This window comes from Heterodontus francisci, chromosome 19 (genome assembly GCF_036365525.1).
Source record: "Heterodontus francisci isolate sHetFra1 chromosome 19, sHetFra1.hap1, whole genome shotgun sequence".
NCBI lineage: Eukaryota > Metazoa > Chordata > Chondrichthyes > Heterodontiformes > Heterodontidae > Heterodontus > Heterodontus francisci.
Window position 1 is genome coordinate 66,214,912 of NC_090389.1, and position 19,853 is coordinate 66,234,764.

Here is a 19,853-nt window from a genome sequence, read left to right on the forward strand (position 1 = left end):
ACTGATTTTGTATTGTACCAATAACTTCTCTGAATACTTCCCATTGTTTGTCTATAAGCATGTTGTGCTTTGTCATTGTGATATTCCCTCTTGGACCCATTTTAAGAATAAAATGAATTTGTTCTTCCAACATTTTAAACTTACCACCCATGGCTTGTCACAAAAGTTGTAGATGGATTCTAATGAGTTCACACTTGGAAGGCCACCATACTGAAGTCCTATAATAATATTCCGGAAATCCTCATTTTCTGCCATGCTATAGGGATGTTGCCTCACAATGATAAAGTCAGGTTTGAATGATCTGTTGATCAAACCACAAAATATATCTGTGTTAAAGCAGTTTGATAATGAACAATGTTTTGCCCTTACAAAGTCATACGAATTAGGAGCAGGAGTAGGCCACTCAGACCCTCGAGCATGCTCCACCATTCAATAAGTTCATGGCTGAACTGATTACTCCATATTTCCACCTACCCCCGATAACCTTTCACCCCCTTGCTTATCAAGAATCTATCTACCTCTGCCTTAAAAATATTCAAAGACTCTGCTTCCACCGCCTTTTGAGGAAGAGAATTCCAAAGACTCAGGACCCTCTGAGAGAAACAATTTCTCCTTATCTCTGTCTTAAATGGGCGACCCTTATTTTTAAGCAGTGACACCTAGTTCGAGATTCGCCCACAAGGGGAAACATCATTTCCACATCCACCCTGTCAAGACCCCTCACGATCCTATATGTTTTAATCAAGTCGCCTCTTACTCTTCTAAACTGCAGCAGATACAAGCCTAGCCTATCCAATCTTTCCTCCTAAGACAGCCCGCCCATTCCAGGTATTAGTCTAGTAAACCTTCTCTGTACTGCCTCCAATGCATTTACATCCTTGCATGTTGACAATTGAGATCCCCCCAGCCTCAGACCCAGGGAGATTTTGATTTCAGCCAGGTTGTTGGTCAGCAATGAGCAATAATCAGATGTTTTGTCTCAGGGATAAATGGAAATCCAGAGAACAAGTCTTTCCAGGTACCTATTTTATATTCATATTCAGAAATAATGAGGCAAGAGATTAGGCATTTGAAAATAAGCAACATTGCCTGCTCTTTAGCCAGAGCACAGTGGTGTATGACAATAAGGCTGGCGGGGGAGGGGGGGAAGAGGTGAGGGGAAGAATTAACTGACAAAAGGGAGAGGAGAATATACATTACTATTAAAAGTCTTATTAGACATGTATTAAAAACGTCTCCACCCAAACTTTTCCCCTCTCCTGCTCATTTTTGCTCAGATTTCTACAAAATCTTTCAAGCTGATCAAGAAGGAAGTCAGAATGTATAGAAAAATTGTCAGACAATTGATTTGAATTTCAAATTTCATAGTTTAGGACCTATTGAGTTTAATGCACTCAATTACAATTCGAGCTGTGGCTGCTTCCTCCATCCCTGCTGATTGTACTCTCCAAAAACAAGCATGATGATCCCATTTAACAATCATTTTATACTGTCACTTCACTGTGTTGATTGAATACAACTATGCAACACTGTATTTTGAATCAATGTATGTGGATCACTTGAGAAAAACGCCATAAAGTTCACAATGCAAACTAATACATGTTAAATTGAAGGTAGATTTTTGCAGCAAGACTACAAAACATCATAATAAATGTATGTTAATGCAAGATATGTTTCCTAAATAAAGGAATTTCTAGGACACATTTCCATGCAGATTCCTGGAGTAAATATCATTGATAGCTACACTTAATTACTAGCTGCTATGTTGTTAATGAACCAAGCTCGAAAATGCCTTGTGAAATTAGCATAAAAAGTACTGAGGAAGTGCTGCACTGTCTGAGGTGCCATCTTTTGTGGAGATGTTAAACCAAGGCCCAGTCTGTGCTCTTAAGTAGACGTAAAAGGTCCCATGGCACTATTTCAAAGAAGAGCAGGGGAGTTATCCCCGGTTTTTGGCCAATATTTATCCTCAATCAACCTCACGAAACAGATTATCTGGTCATTATCACTTGCTGTTTGTGGGAACTTGCTGTACACGAATTGGCTGTCCTGTTCCCTGCATTACAACAGTGACTACACTTCAAAAGTAAAGCCCTTTGGGATGTCCTCTGGTCATGAAGGGCAAATGCAAGTTTTTCCTTTTTGTAAAAGCAGCCATCAGAAATCTCCACAATGTAACTTCAAACAATTTTTCCCCAAACGATGTGAAAAATATACCACAGCAACTCTGTAAGAACTAACATTGGAAAGGGCATGTTTAGTTTTGAAAATGTAAAATTTAGAAACCATAAACTTCACATGCTTCAAATTATACAGTTGAAACCAACATACTTCTGTGCCTTTGTAGTTACCCAGTTGTACTTTTAAGTGTGACACAAAGGGCTGGATTTTACCTTAGGCGGACAGGAATTCACCACCGACGTGAAAGTCGGTGGTGAACCTGCTTCCGCCGAGCCAGGGGAGCCGTCCTGCATTTTACGGGTCCCCGGGCTTTAATTGTCCCGAGGCGGGACTTCCACCCACTTGATGGAGGAAGTCCCGCCTCAGTGAGCTGCTAGCCAATCAGCGGGCCGGCAGCTCTTAGCCCCAGCAGTGCCACCGGGAGAGTCCCAGCTGACTCCAGGAACCCTGGAGGGAAGATAAGTTGGGGTAGCCTCACCAGGGGGATCGTCCTTCCTTGGTGAGGCTGGAGTGGTCATTTGTGGGGGGTGGGGTGGTGTCTTGGGTCCCGGGGGTGGGTTGGGAGGCAGGGGTGGCCCTCAATTGGGCACCCTGTGGCTGATTGCCATGCCCCCACCCCGGGGCGCGGAAAGGCTGGCAGCTAACGCTGGGTGGCCTTTCACATCCCCAGCACGTCCGCTTGCCACGGGTAAAATACCCGTGGAGGCGGGCCAGAGCCCTTAAGTGGCTGTTAGGTGGCCACTTAAGGGCTTTGATTGGCCTCGGGCGGGCGGGCCGTTTCCCACCCCCTTGTGACGCCGTAAACTTGGCCAGAGGCGGAAGCGGGGCGGGTAGGCCTCCCGGAGCCTCGGGCTCAATTTTACTCCCCCCCGCCCCCCGCCACCATCCGATCCGCTGGGTCGGCATAAAATTCAGACCAAAGTTGTTTTCAGCCCCACCAGAGAACGATTTTTGGTGAGATTGTTTATGATTCAATTGGAAGAACATCAGAAATTTGTGCAGGAGTAGGCCATATGGTCCCTTGAGCCTGCTCTGCCATTTAATAAGGTTGTGACTGAACTTCTATATCAACTCCACTTTCCTTCCCTATCCCCATATCTCTTGATTCCCTTAGTGCCCTAAAAACTATTTATCTCAGTCTTGAATACACTCATTGACTGAGCATCAACAACTCTCGAGGGTAGAGAATTCCAGAGATTCACAACCCTCTGAGTGAAGAACTCAAATTTCTTATGTTCTTCCAATTGAATTCTCTTCACTCAGTCCTAATTTGTAATCATTCTTGGGATGTTGACTTTGCTGGCAAGGCCAGCATTTATCACCCATCCCTAATTGCCTTTGAATAGTCATAGTCATAACCATAGCTATTATGGCACAGAAGGAGGTCATTTGGCCCATCGAGTCCATGCCAGCTCTCTGTACAGCAATCTAGTCAGTCTCATTCCCCTGTTGCAGTCTGTGTGGTGAAGGTACTTCCACAAAGCTGTTAGGGAGTAAGTTCCAGGATTTTGACCCAGCAATGATGAAGGAACAGCGATATATTTCCAAGTCAAGAGGGTGACTTGGGGGAAAGCTTGCAGGTAGTGATGTTCCCATGTGCCTGCTACTCTTCTCCTTCTAAACGTAGACATCGTGGGTTTGGGAGAACTAAATGGCAAACCCCCTTATCCTGAGACTATGATCCTTAGTTTTAGCTGGGGGAAACAGCCTTTCTGCAACTACTCTGTCAAGCCCTCTCAGAATTTTATACATTTCAATGTGATTACCACTCATTCTTTTAAATTCCAGAGAATATAGGCTCATTCTACACAATCTTGCCTCAAAGGACAGCCCTCTCATCTATCTCATCCTCTGCTGCACTCCGTTTAAGTCAAGTACACCCTTCCTTAGTTAAGGAGATCAAAACTGTATACAGAACTCCAGGTTTGGTCTCCCCAAAGCCCTGTATAATTGTAGCAAGATGTCCTTACTCTAATACTCCATCCTCCTTGCAATAAAGGCTAACATATCATTTGCCTTCCTAATTGCTTGATGTACCCGCATGCTAACTTTCTGTGATTCATGTTCAAGGACATCCAAATCCCTCTGAGTACCAACATTTACTAGTCTTTTACCATTTACAAAAAATGCTTTTTCATTCTTTCTACCAAAGTGGATCATTTCACACTTACCCACATTATACTTCATCTGCTACCTTCTGGTCCAATCACTTAATTAGTCCCTTTGCATCCTCCTCACAGCTTACTTTGCCACTTAGCTTTGTATCGTCAGCAAACTTGAATATGTTACACTTGGATCCTCTCATCAATGTCATTGATATGGATTTTAAATAGCTGAGGCCCAATCAATGATCCTTGTGGTACTCCACTAGTTACACCCTGCCATCCTGAAAATGAACTGTTTATTCCTACTCTCAGTTTTCTGTCCGTTAACCAATTCTCAATCCATGCTAATATATTACCTACTATCACATGATTCCCTAATCTTGTGTAATAACCTCTTGTGTGGAACTTTATTGAATTCTTTCTGAAAATCCAAATACACTACAGGTCCGATATCCAAAATCCAGCTGTCCGAAAACCGGAATTGTCTGAAAACCGGACATTTTTTGAAAATATTCAGATGCAACAATAGTTTAGTGTCAATTGATCATAATTACTTGAATTAAACTTGAAAAGACAGATGTCACAGCTTTTTATAGTATTCTCCTTAAAGAGTAATGTTAAGTCAATGCTTCTCTTAAGTTTAATTTTCTCTTTCAGTCAATTTCTACCTGACCTGTTTTAAAATTGTGAAATGTTGGCGGCCACTGGTGGATCCTCATCCCCAACACCCGCTGCTCCCTATCCCAGGGCCGGGCTCCAGTCGGCCGGGGGCCGTACTCAGGCAGGTAATAAGCTGAGGCCCATGGTTATCTTTGGGCTCTGGCTGACCCGGAGGGCGGTCCCTGGCTCCATGTCCAAAATCCAGGAAAATCCAAAATCTGGCACAGTCTTGGTCCCGAGGGTGCCCGATTCTGGATAACGGACCTGTAACATCCACTGGTTCCCCCTTATCTACCATGCTAGTTACTCCCTTAAAAAACTATAATAGATTTGTCAAACATGATCTCCTTTCCATAAAATAAAATTGACTCTGCCTAATCATGTTGTGATTTTCCAAGTGCCCAGTTACCGCATCCCTAATAATAGATTCTAGCATTTTCTCTACTACTGATGTCAGGCTAACTAGCTTGTAGTTCCTTGTTTTCCCCCTCTATCCCTGTTTTGACTTCCTCTGTTATGTATCAGTGAACTTTACATTACTAATCTGTCACTAAAACCAAAAAGCCCTACAAATAAATAGTGTCCTGGAAACTTAATGTGATTAATTTGTAGATATATACAGTATAGAAGATACTATTAGCTGTATCAGTAATATGCATTGTTTTATTTGATGAATAATTTTCCTTCACTCTGAAAATGGCCGCATTTATTCAAGATAAAGTTGGAGGGGTTGTTTTGGCCAAAGTGTAAAAACAGTTATGAAATGGGTGAGTGCTAGTCAGACTAGACTGTTAGAATTAACACACAAATTTAGTCCTAATTGTCAATTACCATAATTTGGACTTCCTGGAGGTGCTCAACAGACACCTCCAGGTTTAGCACTCAAGTGCTAATTAGACACAATTTTCCTGGAGCAGTATATGTGGGTTCCTTGCATCCACTTCCCATTGAAGGTGTGGAGTACCCTGGCTGGCACACAGCGGCAAGTTGCAGGATGGCTCAGGGATTGAGGAAGAGGGTACACCGTTTCTCGGACGCAGCACTGGAAGTCTTGATGGAGGAGAGATCTTGATGGAGGAGAGATGTTCTGTACCTGTAAAGGGGGGGGGGGGGGGAGCGGGTAGGATGCCACCTAGACCTTCCATTCCTCTCTCCTACAACTGCCTCACCTCATGTCCTCCTTCCATTCTTCATCCAGACCAAGGGGGATCCCCCAGCAAAATGCTCATGACGAAGTACTCCCGTTTTCCTGGTGACTCCTATAAGGTGTCCAATAAGGTGGCATGGCACAGCACATAATCTTTTTGGTTGAAGTCATCAGGGAATTTCCAGAATGAAAGTTGCTAGAGTGTTGAAGCCTTGACAAAGTGTTCCAGAAAGTCTGCTGATGTGTTTCAGAGTCCTCTTCATAGCTCCAGCAGCAATGGCCATAAAATGGTAAGTGTCCTTTTAAGTGGCAATCAGCTGTTTAACAAATCTCTGGGCATTCCTTACATTGGCTTCAACTCCTTTACAAAGATGACGTCTTGCACTAAACATGGGCTAAACTGACATTTCAGCTTAGGACCAATCTTGGCCACCTCTTTACCTCTTAGTGCCTACAGTATTCGACAAAACTCGCCATCAAATCTCTGTTTGCTCATGTAGCATGTACCAAAACAGGCAAGTACCAACATCAAAGATTCTGGCCAAAGGAATAAAGGCTGGAATTTTACATTGGGCGGGAGGCCCCGCCCACTGGCCAAAAGGTCGGCGGCGAGCCAGGATTTTACGTGGCCCCGGCCAACTACCGCCCCATCAGCCTATTCTCAATCAAAAGTAAAGTGATGGAAAGTGTCATCAACAGTGCCATCAAGTAGCACTTGCTTAGCAATAACCTGCTCAGTGATGTTCAGTTTTGGTTCCACCAGGGCCACTCAGCTCCTGATCTCATTACAGCCTTGGTTCAAACATGGACAAAAGAGCTGAACTCCAGAGGTGAGGTGAGAGTGACTGCCCTTGACATCAAGGCAGCATTTGACCGAGTATGGCATCGAGGAGCCCTAGCAAAACTGGAGTCAATGGGAATCAGGGGGAAAACTCTCTGCTGGTTGGAGTCCTACCTAGCGCAAAGGAAGATGGCTGTGGTTGTTGGAAGTCAATCAGCTGAGCTCCAGGACATCATTGCAGGAGTTCCTCAGGGAGGTGTCCTAGGCCCAACCATCTTCAGCTGCTTCATCAATGACCTTCCTTCAATCATAAGGTCAGAAGTGGGGATGTTCACTGATGATTGCACAATGTTCAGCACCATTCGTGACTCCTCAGATACTGAAGCAGTCCGTGTAGAAATGCAGCAAGATTTGGACAATATCCAGGCTTGGGCAGATAAGTGGCAAGTAACATTTGCGCCACACAAGTGCCAGGCAATGACCATCTCCAACAAGAGAGAATCTAACCATCTCCCCTTGACATTCAATGGCATTACCATCGCTGAATCCCCCACTATCAACATCCTAGGGGCTACCATTGACCAGAAACTTAACTGGAGTAGCCATATAAATACCGTGGCTACAAGAGCAGGTCAGAGGCTGGGAATCCTGAGGTGAGTAACTCACCTCCTGACTCCCCAAAGCCTGTCCACCATCTACAAGGCACAAGTCTGGAGTGTGATGGAATACTCTCCACTTGCCTGGATGGGTGCAGCTCCAACAACACTCAAGAAGCTCGACACCATCCAGGACAAAGCAGCCTGCTTGATTGGCACCCCATCTACAAATATTCACTCCCTCCACCACCGACGCACAGTGGCAGCAGTATGTACCATCTACAAGATGCACTGCAGCAACTCACCAGGCTCCTTAGACAGCACCTTCCAAACCCGCGACCTCTACCAACTAGAAGGATAAGGGCAGCAAATGCATGGGAACACCACCACCTGCAAGTTCCCTTCCAAGTCACACACCATCCTGACTTGGAACTATATCGCCGTTCCTTCACTGTCGCTGGTCAAAATCCTGGAACTCCCTTCCTAACAGCACTGTGGGTGTACCTACTCCAAATGGACTGCAGCGGTTCAAGAAGGCAGCTCACCACCACCTTCTCAAGGGCAATTAGGGATGGGCAATAAATGCTGGCCTGGCCAGCAACACCCACATCCCATGAATGAATAAAAAAAGGCCCTTAATTGGACTTGGGAGGGACTTCCACCTCTCAGACGCAGAAAGTCCTGCCTCCAAGAGCTGGTGGCCAATCAGTGGGCTGGCAGCTCAGTCCTAGCAGCGCCATTGGGAGTGGTGGCCACTGCTAGTACTGCACCCAGTCACAACAGTATCAAAATTTTTTTTTTACTATTACAAATTAGGAGCAGAAATAGGCCACTTGGCCCCTTGAGCCTGCTCCACCATTCAATAAGATCATGGCTGATTTGATTGTAACTGTGAGTCCACATTCCCACCTACCCCCCAATAACCTTTCAGCCCCTTGCTTATCAAGAATCTATCTAGTCTGCCTTAAAATTATTTAAAGACTTTGCTTCCACTGCCTTTTGAGGAAGAGAGTTCCAAAGACTTCAGGACCCTCTGAGAGAAAAAAATTCTCCTCATCTCTGTCTTAAATGGGCGACCCCTTATTTTTAAAGAGTGACCCCTAGTTCTAGATTCTCCCACAAGGCGAAACATCCTTTCCACATCCACTCTGGCAAGACCTCTCAGGATCTTATATGTTTCAATCAAGTCGCCTATTATTTATTTTATTTTATTTAGAGATACAGCACTAAAAGAGGCCCTTCGTCCCACCGAGTCTGTGCTGACCAACAACCACCCATTTATACTAACCCTACAGTAATCCCATATTCCCTATCTACACTAGGGGCAATTTACAATGGCCAACTTACCTATCACCTGCAAGTCTTTGGATGTGGGAGGAAACCGGAGCACCCAGTGAAAACCCACACAGACACAGGGAGAACTTGCACACTCTGTACAGGCAGTACCCAGAATCGAACCTGGGTCCCTGGAGCTGTGAGGCTGCGATGCTAACCACTGCACCACTGTGCCACTGTTCTAAACTCCAGCAGATACAAGCCTAGCCGTAAAACAACCCGCCCATTCCAGGTATTAGTCTAGTAAACCTTCTCCAAACTGCTTCCAATGCATTTACATCCTTCCTTAAAGACGGAGACCAAGGCTGTACACAGTACTCCAGATGTGGTCTCACCAATGCCCTGTATAACTGAAGCATAACCTCCCTACTTTCATGTTCAATTCCTCTCACAATAAACCATAACATTCTATTAGCTTTCCTAATTACTTGCTGAACCCGCATACCTTTTTTGTTTTGTGATTCATGCAATAGGACACCCAGATCCCTCTGCATCTCAGAGCTCTGCAATCTCTCACCATTTAGATAATATACTTCTTTTTTATTCCTCCTGCCAAAATGGGCAATTACACATTTTCCCACATTATACTCCATTTGCCAGATCTTTGCCAGTCACTTAACCGATATATATCACTTTGTAGCCTCCTTATGTTTTCTTCACAACTTACTTTCCTACCTATGTTAATGTCATCAGCAAATTTAGCAACCTTACCTTTGGACCCTTCATCCAAGTCATTTCCAAAAGTTGTACAAAGTTCAGGCCCCAGCATTGATCCCTGCAGCACACCACCCATTACATCTTGCCAACCAGAAAATGACCCATTTATGCCTACTTTCTGTTTCCTGTTCGCTAGCCAATCTTCTATCCATGCCAATATGTTACCCGCTACACTATAAGCTTTTATTTTCCGCGGTAACCTTTGATGTGGTACCTTATCAAATGCCTTCTGGAAATCTAAGTACAGTACATCCACTGGTTCCCCTTTATCCATAGCACATGTTACTTCTTCACGAACTCCAATAAACTGGTTAAAGATGATTTCCTTTTTACAAAACCATGTTGATTCTGCCTGATGTCATGCAGGCCCCCCACCTGCCAAGAATGAGGCACATTAATTTGCCACATGGATATTAAATTTCAAATTGTTGCTACGAAGAGAAGGCCTGTGACAAGAGGTTGCCAGGCCCCTGGCTGGAAAGACATTGTTGCATATTAACAGACAGTGTTGGAACAAAGGAGCTATCCCCTGCTCCAATATAATCCACAAACAGACCTGGTCAAACCAGTTAGTCACATGACTAACCTACTTGGCAGTCTGTGTTTTTTCTGAATTGTACAGAGTTTGAACTGAGAGCCTGCTGGAAAGATCTTTGCTTCTAGATTGAAAAGACTTCTCCTGTCTGCTCCTATCTCTTTCTCACGGAACTCCAAAAACCCGCTGAAGACACATGAACCCCAAGAGAGAAAAATCTCCTACAGTGAACAAGGTTTAAGAAGAATACTGGGCCCCAACAAAAAGCAAGATCCACCTACAATCAAGGACTCTACAGTGAGCTCGAAGAACAACAACTCTTCAGATATTGCCTCAAACCTTTCCACTTTAATTTTTCTTCTGTTCCTTTCTGTCCTTATCTGCATGTGTGTATCGCCTATGCATGCTAGCGTGGGCGCGTCATGTATCTGTAGGCGTTAATAGAATTAGAGTTTAAATTTAAGTTTAATAAATTTCACTTTTCTTCTTTAAACCTGAGAAAACTCGTTGTGCTGGTTTCTTTGCCTTATAATTAGAAAACGGTGAACAAGGATTCACCAAGGGGGAGCTAAAAATACAGTGTGTGTAAATTTAAACCCTGTTACAGTAAGACCAGGTGAAGGCTGAAAGGGAACCCTAGATCTCTTTCTTACCTGGTCATAACACTGATTACCTTGAATCTTTCTAAGTGCCCTACTACAGCATCTTTAATAATAATTTCTAATATTTTCCCTAAGACAGATGTTAGGCTAACTGGCTTGTAGTTTCCTGCTTTCTGTCTCCCTCCCTTTTTGAATAAAGGAGTTACATTTGCTATTTTCCAATCTAATGGAATTTTCTCTGAATCTAAGGAATTTTGGAAAATTAAAACCAACGCATCAACTATCTCACTAGCCTCTTCTTTTAGGACCCTAGAATGAAGTCCATCAGGACTCGGGGACTTGTCAACTCGCAGCTCTAACAATTTGTTCAGTAAATATCGTGGACCCCAGAAGAAATGTAAGTTTTTGGGGCCTCGCCGGGGACAATCGGCTAGGTCCCAGCAAGGCAAGGGGGATTGATTTGGAGGGGGGAAGACTTTATTTCAGTGGGGGTTGTTGGGAGGGGGGTGCTCTCCGTGGGGCACAGGGTGCCCGATCAGGATGGTCCCCCGCAACCCGCAAGGAGCCCGCCAGGGTTTACCTGGCGGTATTCTGGGGCCTGATGAGCCCGCCAGCCACTGGTAAAATACCAGTGCCGGCGGGAAGAGGCCCTTAAGTGGCAGTTAATTGGTCTTGAGTGATCTGGGGTGGGCGGGCCGTTCCTTGCCACCACCGCCCCTGGTAATATTGCAGCGGGGGCGGGAAGGTGTCGGGAATGGCACCCCCCCCATCTCCCACTCAATTTTACAGCCCCCACCTCCACCCCCGCCACCAGCCCCCTCCTGTGGGGGGAGCATAAAATTCTGGCCAAAGTTGTAAGTACAATTTGTATTGCTGTGCATCGTTAGTTTGTTTTCTATATGCAAATTGGGAGTAATTGCTTATTTGCAGTGATCAACTGTGGATAAGTATGCCCTGCTGCATGATTGGGCCAGATTTGGCTGCAAGGGAACTAGATTTTAGTGTAATACAATGAGGCATAGAATGACTTACAGCACAAATAGACCAAATTCAGACAGGATTTTGATTGGAACAATCTGTCCTCTTCGTCAAAGTGCTGTTATATGAAAAATCTAATTTATTTTACTCAACATTTCTTTCCATCAATTAGCATATTAAAACATTGAGCTGGGTGTCTGTAACTCCTCCTAATGTAATATAGTGGATGCAACTGTGTCACTCGAAGAATGAATTACTTTACATATTGCCTTGTTCCACATCACAAGAGTGATGCTTTCATTATTTTGATACAAAAATATATTTTTCTCTGCACAACACTGAAGTTGCTGTTTTACTTGAATTGTGGACTCGCGAGTTTTCCAGTTGCTACTACAAGTATATTAACACTGAGCAGCAGTTACAATGCGAGATCAAAGAGGGAATTTTCCTACACAACCTTACATTATGTCACACAGGGCTTTGCATTCAAAAGCCAATAGTTGATAATATGGAATGTAAGAAACTATCTAACCTCTAACTCTTTTTGCCAGTTGCTGACAAATGCAAATGCTTACTTATCGATACAGGTGAAAACATATGGTCACACAAAGCAACTCACTTCAAACAGTCAGCAACTGACATAAAACATTTAAAATGTCAGTTCACTGATTACTTTCTTGGGGTTGGATTGGTCATTATACTTTGTATTTTCCAAAGAGTCGCCAGGAATCATAGCACGAGACCATTCAGTCTACCATGCCTGCAATGGCTCTCTGAAAGAGCCATCTGTATAATATTATTACATGACTTGCTAGTCAAAGGTCTGAAGAAGATGATAGTGGAATTGTAGAGTTGGGCTGAATTTCTTAGGATATCGGTGAGTGGGAAAAAAAATCACATGACCGTTGGGCAGTTATGGACTCGTAAGAGAAAGAATTGGGAAAGGGCTCTGCAGTGGCTCTATCTGTATACATCCATGCTGCTATTCTTCACCAGAGCCGCTCATCTCTGTAATCAATTAGTTTTGGAAAGGCAGGGACTATAGCATGATGGCTTCCTACTGCCTGAAATGTGGAACTTGTGCATGGATCACTGAAAACCTTACATGGAGTCAAAAGTCAAATCTTATCCGCTGAGAACTATTCAAGGGAATGGCAATTGAGGGACTTTTTATTTTGGCTGGTCAGGTGGACTCAAGGTATTTTCCAGTCCTCTACTTTCCTATGGAAACGAAAGGATGTTGTGAATCAATGCTGCGGAAGTGTTCCCAGTAACAAGCCAGTGCAAGCATTGAACAGGAAGGTAAAAACCATATGCACTGCAGGCGATACACTGTTAGGACATTCCAAAATCTAAGTTAAGTGTCAAGTGAAACTAAACATGACGTATGTTGATAGGGCTAGACTTTCTCCAGAGAATATTTCATTTGAGTAATGGCCAAGCTGGATAAATGAATTGGAAATGCTAGCATATCACAAGCGAGCTGAGAGGGCTTAAAATGCTGATTAACTGCATGGGTGATAAAACAAAGGATATTCTTGCATCACTCAACCTGATAGGTGTGAAATAAAAAGCACTACACAGTGATGGAAAAGGTCAACACCATGACGAAATTGTCAGCACTCGAAGGTGATCCATCGTGAGCACCATGAGTGGCAGCATCCATAGTTAAAAAAAACACACACATGCAAGAAAGTACACAATTTCAAATGAAAGAATTGTGACGAATTCGGCGAGGGCAATAAAAAGAAAGACTTGCATTTATATAGTGCCTGTCACGACTTCAGGATGTCCCAAAGTGCTTTACAGCCAATGAGGTACTTTTAAAATGTAGTCACTGTTGTAAAGCAGCAAACTCCCACAAACAGCAATGTGATAATGACCAGGTAATCTGCTTTTGATAATGTTGACTGAGTGATAAATATTGGCCAGGACACTGGAGCTAATTCCCTTGCTCTTTTTTGAAATAACGCCACAGGGTCTTTTACATCCACTTGAGTAAGAAGAGGGGGCTTCGGTTTAACGTCTCATCCGAAAGACGACACCTCTGACAGTGCAGCACTTCCTTAGTACTGCACTGGAGTATCAGCCTTGATTTTTCTGCTGAAGTCTCTGGAGTGGGAGTTGAACCCACAACCTTCTAACAAAGAGGTGAGAGTGCTACCAACTGAGTGACAGCTGACACTATAGGCTGAATTTTAACTTTCAGACCTGCTCACAGTGGGGGAGACTAGCAACATGTTGGGAAACTGAAAGTTTCAGCAGCACATTTGTCTGAGGCTTTTTAATCCAGCCACTGTATTTGCATCTAACTTCTGGGTTTCCCAGCCAATTAGAACGGGTGGGCATGGTGACAGCCCCCATCAGTCTGTTTTAGCTTCAATGTTTAAAGGGACCCTGCAAGGGTCAGAATGGAAGCATTCTAGAAGAGCCAGAACTGAGCCAGCCAATGGACAAATAGAGGGTCAATATGTAAGGTTGCACCATGGTTCTCAGATGCATCCCTGGACATCACGCTGTGGGCTGTAAGGACCTGTAGGGAAGTTCTGTTCCCCGCTAATGGGAGGAAGAAGGGAGCCACAGAGAACAAGCAGGCATAGCTGGAAGTGACAGAGGAGCCCAGTAGCAGCAGTGTGGTGCCTCGTTCCTGGATACAGTGCCGCAAGAGGGTTAATACAGTTAAGGTGAGTGGCATTCCATATTCAAGTGTACACCCCTCACCCTATCTTCCCCAGCTGTCTCCTGCACCTGACACTTCATACAGGCTTACCTTGCAGGTGCACTCATCCCTCTCTGTTGAGTGACCTCCTCATATCCACATCTAACCAGACATCACTGACACTCACCTTCACCTTACAGCAATGTCACACTCATCCCTCACAGCGATCCTCCACACATGTTGCCCTCTTATCTTCTCAAAACATTTTACAGCTCACACATATGTCTCTTTTTTTCTCTCCTTGTAGAAGAGAGCACAGAACAACAGGAAGAGGCACAGAACCAGATGTGGTCCTCCAGTCATAGCCACCCTGATAGCAGCAGAGGAGATGGTGCTGGAGATGAACTAGGTCTCCACATGCCTGCCCATGGGAGATGGAGAGATGGGCATCTCCCAGCTACCTGGTGGCAGAGTTAAATATAACACAGCCACATGGCATACAACACTCAGTCATGTTGACTTGGGGCTGAATTTTATTCCAGCGAGAGTGTCCCAACAGCGAGCCGGAAGGTGGAGGGAGAACCCACCCTGGCCCACCATCAGGCCACCTGTAGCTATTTAACGGTGGGCAGAAAATTAACTGTCCACTATCGGGGACACCATCGTTAGGAATGGCACCCCCTGCCATTTTGATTCCCTCTCACCTCCGTGCCCGCCTCCAAGGGCAGCACAAACGTCAGCCCTTGATGTCAACAACCGCTGAAATATGATCTGCACAGATGATGACTTAGAACCTTCTTACCTTGTCAGATCTAATTCATGTCTTTCACCTCACACAGTCCCATAGGTCGCCGAGTAGCTGCTGCCAGAGGAGAAGGAAAATGCCTCAGAGGAGGTCACTTACTCTGTGGAAGCTCCATCACAAGACTCATGTGCATCCACCACCAGCTCAGGTATGCAAACCTCGGCCACCGAGAGGTAGTTAGGTTGTCACATAGTGAGGTGCACCTCACAAGTGAGCAGAAGCAGGTGATGGAGGCTGGTACAATCGTGAAGAGTCCCCTTTGGAGGGACCTTCCAAGCTCAGCTAAGCTGGATACAGATGCTAAGCCTTGTGGGCCAGGGATGTAGGGGTCTATTCTTGAGCAGCAGCAGATAATGCCTGCATCCATGCAAAAGGTGACCACCTGCATGGAGTATCAGATACCCCAAACTGAATGTCACTAGAATATACTAACATACCCCATTGACAGAAATAGTTATGGTGTGCAAGAAACACAATTCCGCCAATCAATTTGTCCCATCCCAGCTTTTTGATTGAATATGTGCTGTGTGCATTTAACTCCTTGTGTGCTAAATTTAACTTAATAGCAGCACCTTGACATAAATTAACCCCAAATTCCTCCTTATGCCAAGTAGTCAAGATCTCAAGACACCCGAACCTAGCATCACCTAGTCACTACTTTCTGATTTACTTCTACTCCTCCCAACTTTTGTGACACTTCTGCTTATGGGCCTTGGCTCTCTTAGTTGACATTAAGATAAAGCTGACATTGAAGTTAAAGAAGATTATATATTAAATGAAGATTTTCCAGTGTATTCAATAGAGAGAATCTTACTGTAGTTTCTGTAGACAACTCAGTGTAGCAGATGTATGAGTTGAGTTCGGGAAACTTAAAACTGACAAATCCTCTGGGTCAGATGATTTATACCCTCAGATGCTGAAGGAGTCTCAGCAGCTAATTCAATAATCATTGGCTACAGTTATGCATTACTAAGCATTGCTGAGATTCCACACAGCTGGAAGCGTGCAAAAATAGTACCTATATTTGAAAAAGGTAAAAAACTGACTGAGGCAATGACAGGCGGTTAGCCTAATATTAATGGCAGATAAAAGAATGGAACATATTCTAAATGACAAACTGCACGATTAATTGTATAGCGATAACTTAATAAGAGACATGAATAAATAGGAAGGGCACAGAACAAAAGGGGAGAAACCAAGCAAAGTGCAGATGTTGGAAATCTGAAATAAAAATAGAAAACACAGGAAATTCTTAGCAGGTCAGTCAGCAGCTGTGACAAGTTAACATTTCAGGTGTGGAGCTTTTGTCAGAACTGGAGGATATTACAGATGAACACCATTTATAGAGGGAAATGAGAACAGCACACACATACACTCACTCTCACACGCACTCACATACACGAGAAAATGAATAGAATGGCCTGTAAAATGCTTAAGTGGGAAACAGGAATTTAGCTCTGAGGGAGGTTTAGAGGAGTTTAAGCTTTACAGTTCATAAAGTTTGTGGTTAAAGGGGACTTCATCGAAATATATAAAATATTGGATGGTATAGATGAGGTAAACACAGATGATTATTTCAAAGTACCCCAAGAAATTATGACCAGAAGACTTTAAGGGATATGAGTAAAAAGCAAATTTAAAACAGGTATCAGACAAAACTATTTACTTCAAGTGTGAAAAATGTTGGAAATAAATTACCAAGCAAAGCAATAGAGATAACACTGAAATTACTCAAGATGCAATTAGATACCGTGATGGGAGAGATAGGCTACAACGAAACGGCACAATTGATCTGAGACTGGTAACCACAGGCAATATAACTACAGACATGCAGATCTCTGCCTCCCTGGCAGCCACTTTTTAATGTTTCAGGAGTGTAGCCAGGAGCATCCCCATTCTCTCATAACATTAATAATCTCAATACGAAGTTTTGAAAGTAAACAGGAGATCCAAAGGAATTCTTAAGCATATTTTAAGCTTCACTTCACATCCAACCACAGCTAAGATCCATGTCATGTGACCGACCCAAGCAGTGTGAAACTAAGGGTTGTAGTTTGCTTGGGAGTCAAATCGTGTTGATATGCACCCAAAAGCACTTAGTGATTGTGGCAGCATAACTAGAGCCTTTAGGCACTAAGGGGATAAGCTTCAATAGTCTTTATTCATCCCTGACTGATTATGTTGTTACATTCTTTACGCAAACTATCAAATCACAGTAAGTACAATGCCTTGGAGGGTAATTTCTGCACAAAGGACTCGCAACATTTACCTTATAAATTACAACAAATGTATTGGAATATTCAAGCTAAAGTCTATCCCCATCGATTATTTTGACCAGAGCACTGAAGACTGTTAAACTGATTTATATCTTTAATACATCACTAGTAACCTTACAAACTACCTTCCCCAAAAGCAAGGACAAATGTCTTCTCACAAATTTCCATCTGAATGCAAACTTTTGCCACACATTTTCTCATACAGGTTGTTATGTCTTCCTGTTTTAAAGGCCAGGATTTTGCACTTGTAATAATGGCAAAACTGTCAGCGATCGCTATCATTAGAACTGTGAAACTGACAGTAACTCATGGCGTTTACACATGTGCAGTTAAATGCAGAAATCCGGAAGTTGCTGTCAGTGATCCCATGCTCCTCCACAAGGTGCGCTGTTGAATCCTTGCAGATGGAAATCTTTGAAATCACTCGATTTGACGTTAACTTTCACTTTTTATGCTATTAGACTTGCTGTAAAAACCCTTTAAAAAGTTACATCTTGTTGTATGTTGTGTAACTGGATTTTTAACGCATACTAAATCATAATTATTGCTGAATAACCTCTCTGGCCTTGAAAAACTAATTTTATATTTGTGGAATGTCAAATTTCTCCATTATGATAAAAAAACATAATTTTTTTAAAGTTTGTTTATGATATTTCAGCTTCTATCTTAATCCCCATGTGTATGCCCCAATCTTTATTTCATTGTCTGTAAAATTACTATAAAATAGAAGTTAATCAGTGCTTTTTACTTCCTGGTTTGTTGTCTTTGAGAATTCTTCAACGTGGTTGGCTGCTTAGCCTGCTTGATGATATCACTGTTGCTAGATGCCAGAGATCCCCTATAGCTGTGCTGGAATTAAATTAACATTGGGAAAAGTGAAATCCATACCACAGAGATTGCTAGATCTTTGTGGGCAGCTTTCTTCGAGTTCAGTGGTTAGTGCTGTCCCCTTCGCTGCTTACCATGAAAAATCTGAGCCTTTATAATTTACAACTGATCATTTTGAATTACACACACAAAAATGTCATTGCACTTACCAAGAATTCAGACCACAAAAGGCAGTGCAGTTCTGAAGCACACTGGTGCCCCAATTTACTGGGCCACAAAGAGGTGCACCACAGACCACCCAAGGGTATGTTTCTGATCATAACTGTGCTGTCAATGGGAGAAGGAGATGACAAGCATCTCCATATGGGATAGAGGAGAAAAATAAAGAGAAACACACCCATGTGAATTTTGGTCATTTCATATCAATAGACTGAAGAGACACAGAACACAAGAAATAGGAGCAGAAGTAGTCCATATGGCCCATCGAGTCTGCTCTGCCATTCAATACAATCATGGCTGATCTTGGGCTTCAATTCCACTTTCCTCACTGCTCCCCCTGTACCTTGGAGTAACCTGCACAGTTGCTTGCCAACAGAATGGGGAAACTAAAAATTTGGAAAAATGAAATCTGGCAAAAAAAATGAATCAGATAGCAAACGATTTAGTTCTTGAAATCAGAATGACATAGTTCTTAAAACCAATACCTTCCCATTCAGGAAGCCAAAAGCTGAGTATGGCCTAGGATTAGATGATGATAATTGTTTTCAACTGGTCGTTCTCAAGACAGCCAGGATAATTCTTAGCAGCCTCAGTCGGAACCTGAGTGGATGCAGCTGTTGTGCAAATGTGACTTATAGAACTGTAAGAGTCTGCCCCAGTGCAGAGAAGGTAATTTGGCAACATGATTGGTCTGTTTTTTCACTCTCATAAGAGAGCTGAACAGTAACAAATGGAAATATGATTAGCTCTTAGAATCTCAGCATACAATCATCAAACTATGAGTGTAAATGTAAAATTGATGTACCCAATATTGGCAGACAGATAGATGTTGAGGTCTAAATAAAGCTTGAATATCTTGAAAACTCACAAAACTTTGTCTAAGATGATGAATACAGTGCGGTTATATGATTTGCTCAGAAAATCTCCCTACAAACAATGGTTCTCTTCTTTCTCCCCTGACCAGTCTCTACCCACCTAAATCTGGGCTTCCTCTGATGCCCTCTACCACTTTAATGATTTCACATTCTCCAACCCAGTCATTTTATTTTCACCTTGGCATATAGAGATAGAAATTTGGATGCGCCATTTCTGGGCCCCATGGGTGCGAGTGCCCCTCCTCCCAGCTCCACATTCAGATAGGTTTGGAGGCCTTCCTGCCAGTTAGTATATGGTGGGTGAACAGCTGGTGTGTTCAAAAATTGAGAATGGGTCCTGCAAGAGGTGCAATACCCTAATTTAAATAAATAATTTCCACTTTTGAATGTTCCTGACTTTTGTTCCTGATGCTAGCACAACCATTTTATCCAATATGGCAGGCAGTGCACTTCTGGTTGGCAATGCGCATGCTTCTATCTGCCATACAGGAGGCCCAGAGGCCTGTTTAGTGCCTGAAAAGCCAGTTCCACACAGTCAAAAATCTAGGCCATTA

General features: G+C 43.3%; 1 protein-coding gene across 2 annotated transcripts in view; it reads right to left on the reverse strand.

Annotated features, from left to right (window-relative positions):
• The window catches only part of syn2b (synapsin IIb), a 420,009-nt gene that overhangs the window by 156,081 nt on the left and 244,075 nt on the right, over positions 1-19,853 (reverse strand). For both annotated transcript variants that reach the window (XM_068051834.1, XM_068051835.1), the window contains exon 4: positions 145-301. In XM_068051834.1, coding sequence (XP_067907935.1) covers positions 145-301 — 157 coding nt within the window. The remainder of the gene's footprint in view (positions 1-144; positions 302-19,853) is intronic.